We start from the raw sequence: 11,939 nt of genomic DNA on the forward strand, positions 1-11,939 counted from the left end.
ACCTACAGAAATGCATCCTGCGCACAAAAAGACACACACACACATAGACAGAATGAACAACAGTACGAAAAAGGCTCCCAAGGCGCAATGCTCAGACAGGAAATACATCACGGCTTAGGAAGGAAATGCATCACCTGCAGAGCTCTGAGACTCCTAGCCAATAAGACTATAGGAGAAAGTGAGCGTGTGTATGCATGCAAGCACGAGTGAATGATTATAATGATGATGATAATCCAACTACTTTCTTGCTTGCAAAGATTTAGACATGTCGTGAGATGTCATAAAAGAAAAAAAATTATTTAAGATCAGGGGACGGGGGAATTAATTTAACAGCACGATAAAACAATAGACTATCCTCATGAGCATAACAGCACGAGGTGATGAGCTAGTGAGATCGTGTGTGTGCGTTTGGATAGCGAAGTGTGTGTGATGTCTGCTGACAGCCATGTTTCTGTGGGTGTGGGGCACATGGGCATTCCTGTCATCACACGCCAGGTCTAAACACATAAACACAAAAACACCTCCTGTTGCTTTGTTTTTCTCTCCCGTCCAATACCCCGGCGTGTCAGAAATTGAAAATATTATTTTCTCATATTGGAAAAAAAAAACTAAATTAAAATGTTTTGTTATATGATGATTGTTAAAGGCCCCCTATTGGATTGATTAAACCAATTATAGCACTTAATATATCTTAAAAAATACAACTTGAAACTATTATTGACAGTAATTAAAATTATTGGGACGGCAAAGACTAACGTTGGGTTAACAGACGGCTCATTTGTCTCGCAAACTGACTAATCAAATTACTTTGTGTCTTGTGTGTTAATGTCTTTAGAGACTATTTAACCACCACTGAATAAATATTCAAATTATTTGTTTCCACAAAACATAAAAATAACAGGAAAATCAAATAATCAAAAAATAACTACTGTTGCTTAGTAATAAGTCCCTTAAGCCTCTATGTTAATTTGTTACTAATGCATGAACATCTCACTTAACTGAGATGTTTTCTCGCTCCTACACTGGCACGAGCCATGTGTTACATTTAGTTTTGTTAAAAAATGGCTGCATATTTTATAAATATGTCAAGTTAAGAGACCAATAAAATCACCAAAGCACATTTAAACAACAATTTTGTGATATTAGAAGACAATAAACTGGTTTTAGGTATTTCAATTGCCTTTGAAACATTTTGTTTTGTCACATATTTTATCGTTATGCCTGTGTGCGTGTGTCTATGTTGCATTGCTAAGTGATGCACTATACCAACGGCTGAATTTTAACGCTCACATGGTCACCATAGCAACAACAGTGTTCCAAAAAATCTGATATCCATCACATCATTGCTACATTAGACAAAGACCTCGGAGTAAAATAAGATATAACGAGCAGAGCAAGGAACCATTAAATATTAGAGGTAGCGTCTGTAAACGTGTTTAATTACAACAGATAAAGAAACTGAGAGCTTTGTTGAACTGTGTGATGATGGAGCTCAAATAAGAGTGGAGTTAATGAAGAGTTCAATTACAATGATAGATTAAAAATCATATTCTAAACATGTTCAACGGGGATAGCACATCATTAGTGATGTCATTTATCAACGCTTTATATCATGTTCATGAATAAAGACTATGAATGCCGGTACACCATCTGCACATTATTACCTACAACAATGTGCATACGTCCATTCATTATGAACGATGAATGATAATGAATGATAACTTGTTAATCTAGATAATGTTCATGTTTAATATGTTTTGCTTGTAGGTGTTAAGCACATGTTATATAGGTGACAGGTTTATGCAGTCTCTACTCTGACATTCAGTGTGAAAAGGTGTTTTCAAGTCATATGTAAGCTGCATAGGCGCAGTTTGAACTTTAAGATTGGGGGTTCACAAAAACAAATCTAGAGGGAATGTAATGTGTACGTCACAGAGAGGTCAAGTGTATTGGGATGTGGTGTGTCGCCCACATATTACACTGTGTCCTAAGTGAATGTGACGCGAGCGAGCGTCATTGACATAAATCAGTTTGCTTGCTTTGATTTCTATACTGGAATGTCCTCACTGGTCGCGAGCGGCGCATCACTGCACAGTGTGACGCCATTCGGAGCTGAACTTTTGTCGGACGCCCTGTTTCTATTTAATCCCGTTACTCAATTTGAAAGCGCCACAACGGACGTGGGCCGGCTGATTCATGAAGTTGAAATGAGATCTATCAACGATCTATACGATACCTCCTCATTTCACTACAAAAACCTAAATAAGGCAGCAGCAGGCTGGAGGGAGATCGCCTTAAGGTTTCCTACTTGCTGTTTGCTATATTGTAAGTCATTTCCAGCAAATATCACATTATAAAAACGTGTTTTCAGTTTAAAAAGTAGCAATGTTGGAAGATAATAAGTATCATCCATCTTTTAAGTGGTTACGTCTCCCGTCTGATCTCAAGCGCAAAGATGATAGGTACATGGTTTGTTTACATGACGTAACAGAAAATGCATATTTAACGGTGTGTGCATAGAGGGCATCTGATGTTATAAGTAAATAAAAAGACCACAAATCTATCTTCTTATCTTGTTGGCTTATCCTGTTGACACAACAAGGTTGATATAATTCATCATTACAATAAATTATTAGTTGCCATTGTTGTTGTTATTAGCTGTGTTATTATAAAAAAATATAGATATCCCGACATGCACTTTTGGCTACGGCCACTATAGGGTTCAGCGAGTCCCCTGAACCAATGCAAACTGCGCCTGTGGTAAGCTGTTATATGTGGTATTCCTAATCCTCTACGAAGACAATGCAATGCTATTCACGACTAATTTGCTCCTCATTAAAAGAACTGTTTCAACCCTTAAATTAAACTGTCAATAATTTGGAGTATAATTATTGAGGCTCATTATTTGCATTTAGTGTAGCTTTTGTTTGTTTGCCTCATTTGACCATCTTTTTCCTTCACTAGCAGGAGCAGCCTAGAACGCAGTGAGGACACTGGCAGCCAAATTACTTAAATAGGTACGAATCAAAGGCAAAGTGACAGCAATGGCACAAAATGTATTCAGCTCAAGTTAATCTTAGGTTGCCGTGACATCGACATGATGTGGTCTGTGGAGCTTTTGTGATGAACACAGCCTGCTTTCACAACGATAATCAACAACCTTTTCTATCTCTTTATATTCTGCATTATTTGTGTCGTTTCGGTCCGGTTGTTGTGTTGGTGTTGTAGGAATTTCATGTCAGCTGCTGCATGTATTTTCCCCCAGAGAGCACACGGTCATTAAGGGCATCAGTATCTACCCTCAAGGGCAGTCTGACAGAGACCGACCGGCTGTCACCAGGGATCGAACCTTTGACCGACGCTTGAGTTTACGTGCCCATCTATCTATATAGAAGCATTCCTATAGACGTTATTTTAACCCAAGCTTACATCTTAGATAAAATAGCCCCTCATACAGTATACTGGCCGTGTTTCCTGTTTCTTTACATAGATTAGAACACCTCTCTCACTCACACACACACAGACAAACACACACACACACACACACACACAAGGAGCACCAGCTGGATATGAGACTGTCTGTCTTTGTTAATTTCTCATCTGTCTTTCCTGTAACGCATCAGAGAGAGTCTGTGTGTGTCTGTGTGTGTGTGTGCGTGCGCGCTTGTGTGTTTGCGGTCACAACCTCAGGGTAACACATGCTATCTTTATGTGCCCAGCATATTTTTGTGTAGTTATTGGCGTGTGTGTGTGTGATTGTGTGTGTGCGCCCAATCAACATGTTCACGTCATGTCTACTTCTAATCATCTTTGAAATAATGAAGAGGCTATGGAAGACTGACAGATCGTGTACGCGTGAAAGCGTGTGTGTCTGAGTTTGAGTGTGTGTGTGTGTGTGCGCGCGTGTGTGTCTGTGCGTACGTACAAACAGCCTGTGTTCTTCAGAAACCTCATACATCTCTCAAAAGTCACCTTCTGAGAACCACAGTTGATTTTCCCAATTTGACGGGCCTTTAATCAGAGCCTTGTTTCATATTTGGAATGCTTCATAGTGATTTAAGCATTGCATCTGATTTGTGTATGCGTGCGTATATTAGTATTTAGTGGAATTTTGGATGAAATACACAATTATAATAAAGTTGCAGTAACAAAATACATTAGAGACACATTAAAAAGATATACTTGCTGGAATTCCATCATTTTTTACAGTTAGTCCGAGGCAGAGCCATCTTTGCTGATGGCTCCTGCAGGACGCCCTTGTGTCTTTGCATTCAATTATGATGAATTATGCTTATACTTATTACCCTCGTGACACCAGCCTGTAAATGCACATTTGCACTAGACCTTGGAGGGAAAAGCGCAATTGTATATAAAAAGCTGTAATGGATCCACGGGGCCCGGGAACAGCTGGAACGGCTCACTGGAGTGCAGTCTCTCTTTAGTCCAATTTGCATGGCAAAATTATCACTTCTTTCAATTTAGCAGCCCGCTCAATATGTGCAAGCTGGCATCTCGAAAAAAAATCATAGCAGGCAACAAATGTGAAACACGCGAGTAGATTTGGCTCTCCAGCAATTTAAAAACATATCATTCGGATGCCAATCTGTGTGCAGGAATTAAATGTGCGCCCTGTTTGTTGGCTAAGAGAGAAAATACACATTAGAGATTATCAGAGCTGTACCCCGCGAGTAGCTTCCTATTACAATCAACACTTATAACAAATTCACTAAGGACGGGGGTTGGAGGCAGGAGAGGGGAGAGGAGAGGAGAGGCAAGACTAATGGAGGAAAGAGAAGAGAGGAAGGAGACGGCAGATGTGGGATGTGAGAAAGGAGGTGATTACAAATTCACCATGGGCGAATGTTGGTGGGAGGAGGCAGGAGAGAAGAAGAATGGGCGATTAAGGGTGGAGGAAGATGGATGGAGAGGAAAAAGAAACGAGTATGGAGCAGCCTAATATCAAGAATATGAATATACGCAGCAAAACACCTACTCGCTCATTACTCAACGATGGAGTTCCCAGTGCAGCCACTGTAGTAACACCACAGTGCAAGGATTTTCAATCCAATGAGAAAGTGAGAAAAGGAGTACAGGGAGCACAAATTAGATCGAAAAAGGCACAGAGGGAGAAACCTAACTGAAATTTCAATGCCCTCTAATGTTGGAAAATATCAAAGGCTTCATATTCTTTAAGAAATATGAAGCAACACACACACACACTTGCACCTATAGGGTTAAGGGCCAACTCTATCCCAGAAATTACATTAATAGATAACTATTTTGCATTAAGAAAACCAGCTTTTGGGGAAAATGAATGCTGCTCAGATCACCGTCAGACAAAACCATCATATTGAAAATATCCAGAAAACCACTTTCCGAGGAAAGGAAAGGAAAGGTTATAGAGGAGAGGAGAGGAAAGGAAAGGAAAAGAAAAGAAAGGAAAGGTGAGGAGAGGTTGTAGAGGAGAGGAAAGGAAAGGAAAGGAGGTGAAATAGAAAGAAAAAACAAGTAATTACAGATTCACTGTATGGAGCTTGTAGGAGAGGATTAGGTGAATGAAAGTCAAGTGGGACAGATGAGTAATGTAGTTGAGGATGCAACCGTATAAAATGAATAAAATGCATATACATTATGCCTTACTCTTGCCCCTTCCCCCTCTTTCTCAGCCTCGTCTTCCCCCCATATTTCCCCCCTTTCTCTCCATCTCTTCCTCAGTAAGTCAAAAGTATTTATATGATCAAGAGGCTGACTCTGCGACAGACACATCTCGCTCCCTGAGAAAGCAGCCATAAGCCAGAGGATTAAATGTGTGTTAGAGAGTCTGTGTTGCGCTAATGTTCAGTGTGAGAGTGCTCGTCTGCCTCGGTGTGTGTACACCGTGTACTAATAGTCAGAATGCTCGTGTGTGTGAATTCAACACAAAGGGACGTAATGCTCCTGTGCTTGTCAGTGCAGGCATGATTTATTTTTTGGCCTCCGAGCTCTTCAATAAACCTCATTATTAATTGTACGTACTGTAGAATATCAATCGATAATTGACAGCAAGAGAATGATCACCCAACCAGTAACTAACACAGGTAAATGATTAGCAGTTGAGTATTAATGGACAATATCAATCAATGACTTATAATCAACATGAGAGTTGAAGTCCGCACCAATCAATCTCAGATATCCAGTGATGGGTTATAAAACCTGGCTGGAGGACCGTTTCACTGCGCACTGATGACCGGCATTAAATTACTAGACGCTACCAGGGGATGACTGATAAATTTCAATTTAGCCATGTTGCAGGAACAAAGCACTACATTTCCATGGCTCGTCAATAGAAATTGAATTAGCTATTTTTAGCCCTCTGGTTTAATTACTGGGTCACATGCTGGAGACTATAGCCTTAAACCTGCAGTAGGCAGAATACTTTTGGCATCATTGGGCAAAAAATCCATAATAACCTTTCAGCATATTGTAATTCAAGTGTTCTGAGAGGAAACTAGACTTCTCCACATCCTCATGGTTCCGTTTTCAGAGCGATTAAAAAATCCCGTGACAGGAGACTTTGACCAATCACAGGTCATTTCAGAGAGAGAGCGCATTCCTATTGGCTGTTCATTCAACGGAGGCAGCTGTCAATCACTCGTGAACTCCGATCAAACGGTCAAACTAGGCAGCGCTGATCAAATATGAATCAATATTCTGTTACAGTAATGCCTATTTCTCGCCTCAAATGTTTTCAGAAACATCTCCAAAAATGAAAAATGTCAAATGAGAAAGTTTGCTCCGGCTGGTGGGCGGTGCTTGGTATTTCCTCAACTGACCTCAACATGGCTGCCGGGTCACAAACTTTCTCATTTTACAGCTAAACAGTACACTACAAGATGTTTCTGAAAACATTTTATGTGAGAAATAGGCATTACAGTACAAGAATATTGATTCATATTTGATCAGCGCTGCCAAGTTTGATTGTTTGATCGCAGTTTGCGAGTGATTGACAACTGCTCAGAGACGGCAGGCTCCAGCTCGGCTCTGACTGCTTGTTTTCTTCCGGTCTGTGAAATCTTGCAGATGCCGTTAGGAACACCGGAGGATACAGAGGCACATGTTTTTTTTCAGATGACCTGTCTCATGCACTACTGTCAGGATATAGTGACCGTTTTATAAAAATAACTTTTTTTAATCATATTTGCTACCCACTGCAGCTTTAAGTAGAACCGGTTCTAAATCCTCACCCCACCGATGATCAGAAATAGATTAGCCTGCTAGATAATTAGTGCTCGATGATTGATCAGTGTTATCCCTATGATTGAGCGCTGATGAAATCCATACTGTCAGTAAAAACCTGTGATAAGGTTAATCTTAGAAGCGGTGTTAAAAAGAAGCTCAAACACGGATCTGCTGCAAAAGGTGCAGGCTTGCTGAGGTTGGACTCGGCTCCTCGGTTTGATCCTGACAGGCTGAATGTAGCCCAGAATACATTTAAGAGCCGGGGAGACGGTGAAAAATGTGTGTGGGTTTTGTCTTGTGTGCATGTGCGCACATGTGCGATTGAGTATGTTTGGTGAGTAAATTAAGCCTCTGGAGCCACAGGACAAATCTGACAGACGAAAAGAGAAGAGTGGGAGCCCAGAGGAGAGATGAGAAGCACAGAAGAAGTGCTGAGCGGAGGAGAGGGGAAACAGAGGGGCAGGGGACAGGAGAAAGAGGAGGAGGAGGAGGAGGAGAGGTGGAGTTAAGCTGAGCGGAGCGGCTGGGAGGAGAGCAGATGAAACAGACACAAGGGGATCAGGGGGGGAGAGGAAGAGCAGAGGACATGTACAGCAATTTTCAGCATCTGACTTAGAGGGGGAACTTCATTTGAGGTTTTTTTGACATAAACTTTACTGCATTCAAAAATATACAAAAAGAGTTTCATAATAACCTGTCAGATCAGACAGGGTCCAAAGCAAGCTGGCGTGTTGAAACCTCTCATCACAAGATTGCCCTCCTGATCTCATTTTAACATGGCGAGACTTTGAGGAACTCCTCAATTAAAACCCATCACGACAAAAGAGACGCTACTACTTTGCAAAACGGCGCTGTGTCTCGGTGTCAAAAATGTGTTAAGCAAGTTTGAGGAATTTTTTTTGTCCACTGTCTACAGCAGCGTGCGAATCCATTACTGCCTATTTCATTACTTTACCTTTTCAGATTGGTTTTTAGAATAGAATTGCGGGCCCGTACAATGATTGGTTACCTGCCAAAGGAGCCGGTAGAGGAGACTAATTCGCCAGCCACCAGCCAAAATGTAACAGCGTTTTGGCTGGTGGCTGGTTTTAATTTTCCAGCCTCTTTTTAAAGCCTTGGTGCCCAAAATGTCAGCATGGATCAAGGGGACATTTAATTACACATTTATTTACCTCTCCTTTCAGCATTGGCATTTAAAAGAAAAAAAAGTTTTATGTGCTTGCTTGCTTTTCCAACTTATACATTGACATTCTATTAATCTTAATGGGAATTTGCTTTTAACTAAACCTATTCTTCAGTCAGCCTCCACATTTATATACCAGGAGAAAGTATCTGATACTACGAGGTCTCTCACAGCCTCATGAGGAGATCACTGCCAAGATCTGGACCCCAAAGAGTTTAAAATTAGATCTTTTGTGCCCGAGGGAATCCCACCTTTCTTGTGTTCGTCCGACAGCCTGCTCTCATCTGTCAATCAGAGTGAACCATGAAAAAAAACCTTTCCAAATAGGCTACAAGAAGGCTGGAGATTCCTGTTTTTTTAGAGTGAAAATACAATCCGTGATGGTGCAAAGCCAAGAGTCTAGACGTAGAAATCCATTTTATTTCTGCTCCGTCAGCCTACACATGATCACCCTACACTGGAGCATCATGCGGACTTTACAATTACAATGACAAATGGTTCTCGATGGCTTCCACAGTAGTCAGTGTTTTTGAGGTTTCTGTTGTCTTCCTGTGTGATTTACAAACACAAACTCCACCTTTCTGCTCACCACATCTCAACCCTTGACTAAATCAACGATGCTTGGTGATGTCAGAAGCTAGTTAGAAACCCAGTCCTGCTTGTGTCTCTAAACTTGGTCCGTCTCTTTCCATCATCTTTTTCTCACTCAACTCTATCTCCTTTCCTTCTTCCTCTCCTCCTTTCCTCTCCTCCTGCTGCCTCACTTCCTCACAAGCCCATTGTCAGTCTCTCAATCTCTTCCTCCCTATCCATCTTTCGCCTCCTCCTCTCCCTTCCTCTTCCTCAAGATACGGTGATGAATAGTTTCCATACCACTGAAGCCTCACCTGATGCAGCAATTGGGTGTGTTTGCATGAGTGTATATATCTGTGTGTCTGTGTGTGTGTGTGTGTGTGTGTGTGTGTGTTCTCAAATGTGTGTCCATACTGCATTTCTGAGCGAGATCAGAGAGACCAAAACTAAAAATGGAAAGCAGAGGAAGACCAAGATGCAGACAGACAAAGAGAGAGTGTGCTATACTGTGAATATTTTAACATTTTATTTCACCCAAGAAGGAAAGAGAGGAGGGAGGGAGACGGGGAGCTAGAGAGAGAGAGAGAGAGCGAGAGAGAGAGAGAGAGAGAGAGAGAGAGAGGGGGACAAAGTAAGAAAGTGTGTGTGTGTGTGTGTGTGTGTGAGAGAGAGAAAGGAGGAGATGCCACCATTATATAACATATTTTTAACTGAAATACAGTAGAAGATGAAGAAATGGGTATAAAATGCTGTGTAAGGCTCCGGCCTCATCACTATAAACAACTCACGTTCACACACACACACACACACACACACTGAGACAAACACACACACTTTGGTATAAGCAGCTCACGTTCACTGCCACAGCCCAAGAGCTACCGCAAGAATATTTATTGGCTACCAGCTCAATGGCTGTATTGAAGAGAAGGATGGAGAGAGAGAGAGAGGAGGAGGAGAGAGAGAGAGAGAGGAGGAGGAGAGAGAGAGAGAGAGCAAACTGAAGCAAGCAGAAAATGAGGAAAGAGGGAAAGAGGCTGTTGCCGGTTCTCCCTCCTTCTCTCTCTCTCTCTCTCTCTCTCTCTCTCTCTCTCCATCCTCCCTGTAAGCCAATTTATATTTCTCCTCTTTCCTCCGCAACACATCCACGCACCTCACGCACACACTTGCACAGACACCTCACAGACACCCTCGCGCGCACGCAGACACCCCTCACACACACACACACACACTCCTTCTCTTCACCCCACTTGCGCGCACAGAGGAAGAAGAAGCAGCAGCATCTTCCTGATGACTGCAGGAGAGAGGGGGAGACAAAAAGTCTCACCCATGAGTGTGTACTTGTGTGAGCGAGGGCGTTTATGTCACACTGCGTGTGTGTGGACTGTGTGTGTGTGTCTGTGTGTGTGTGTGTATGTCGCATCCCCCCCCCCTTACCTTGCGCGCGCGAGGAGAGCGAGCAGAGAACGAGACTCCACAGAAAACAGCGCATCACCGTCATCCCTCCGTCCGTCATCCCTCTCATCACCATCCTCCTCTTCTTCTTCGTCGTCGTCGTCCCCCTCTGCTTCATCATCATCATCCTCATCCTCTCTGGCGACGAGGAGGGGTGCGCGAGACAACAGCGTTCCGTGCCGCTATTAGCGAGATTATTATTAACACCGATGCATCCTGCGCGAGCCGAGCGCGAGCCCTCTAAGCTCTCACCGGGCCGCATGCTGCTTCACATCCACAAAACGGAGGGAGAGAGAGAGAGGGAAAGAGAGAGGAGAGAGAGAGAGAGAGAGAGAGAGAGAGAGAGAGAGAGAAAGAAAGAAAGAGAGAGAGAGAGAGAGAGAGACGCGTGCGTTTTCCTCGCCTCCTCCTTCTAACATAGACTAGATAAATCCTTCATATCCTTCATATCACCCAAAAAAATGAATGAGTCAACATCCAGAAAGAGAAGTACAGAGAGGTGGGATCATGGATCATGGGACGGGCACACAGGTTGTCTCTCTGTCTGTCTTTAAATCCACTCTGTCGATGTCAATGTCTCTCTATTATTCCGTCCTGTGCAAAAAGAGTGATGGAGAGGCTTCAGATCCACTCTTCCTTCTCTGCGCTGCATCCCTTCTTCATTCTCAAATATCCCTCTTTCTATTAAAGCATCTCCTCCCTTTGCACCATCTCTTAGAATTAAAAAAAAATCCCTCAAAATCGGACAGGGGTATTTGTTCTGTATCTCTTCTTCTGTCCGGATAACCCTCTTCTCCTCTCCTCCGTCTCTCGACTCGTGCGTAATGGTCAAACCTTCCTCTCTTCTTCTCTTCTCCTCCTCTTCTCCTCTCACAAACAACGGCGTTGTGCAAAATGTTGCATCTTCGCCCCTCCTGGAAGCAGAGAAATCACTCTCATCATCAGTCTACCACTCGTTTCACTTCTTTTTCACACATCACCATCACCATCAGTCATTGAATCTCCTCACCAAAACAAGCCCAAACCCAAAGAAAGCTTTTGCTCGTTGTGTGTTTGAATCAGTCCTCCTCCTTTTTTAGTTCTTCCGAGGAAAAAAGATGAGATGACAATCCGTGTTGTTGTCAGTAAAAGCAGAGGAGACGTGGATCATCCCCTCTGCTTGGTCTACTTAGGTCTTTTCTCCCTGGTGGAGCTGCCGGTGCGTCTCTTTCCTTCCTTCCTTCCTCCACCGCCGGTAGAGAGAGATGCTGCCTTCAAGTGCTCCTCGGAAGCTCCTGCTTTCCACTCACGTGCTTTTTTTTTTTGCTTGGAAATAACAGCTTAAAAATGGACTCTCTGTTTTAAAACTAGATTTTTTGTTTTGGGTGAATGTTGGTTTATTTTTAAATCACCAGCTTACGCAGAGTGTATACGCAGTGTGAAAAAAAGGACAAAATGCAGGGGCGTCTACTGGCATGGAGGAATGGGCGGTTGCCAAAACTTTACCTACAGGATGCCCAAATTTGATCAAAGT

The 11,939-nt window shown here is 42.6% G+C and overlaps 1 protein-coding gene across 8 annotated transcripts in view; it reads right to left on the bottom strand.

The window, feature by feature from the left end:
• Nucleotides 1-11,675, bottom strand: part of csmd3b (CUB and Sushi multiple domains 3b) — a 408,609-nt gene extending 396,934 nt beyond the window's left edge. For 7 of the 8 annotated variants that reach the window (XM_074614493.1, XM_074614494.1, XM_074614492.1 and 4 more), the window contains exon 1: nt 10,409-11,675. In XM_074614493.1, coding sequence (XP_074470594.1) covers nt 10,409-10,688 — 280 coding nt within the window. In that variant the 5' untranslated portion in view covers nt 10,689-11,675. The remainder of the gene's footprint in view (nt 1-10,408) is intronic. The other variant, XM_074614488.1, reaches the window with a different exon arrangement.
• Nucleotides 11,676-11,939: the final 264 nt, after the last annotated feature.

The sequence above is a fragment of the Sebastes fasciatus genome, chromosome 17 (assembly GCF_043250625.1).
Source record: "Sebastes fasciatus isolate fSebFas1 chromosome 17, fSebFas1.pri, whole genome shotgun sequence".
NCBI lineage: Eukaryota > Metazoa > Chordata > Actinopteri > Perciformes > Sebastidae > Sebastes > Sebastes fasciatus.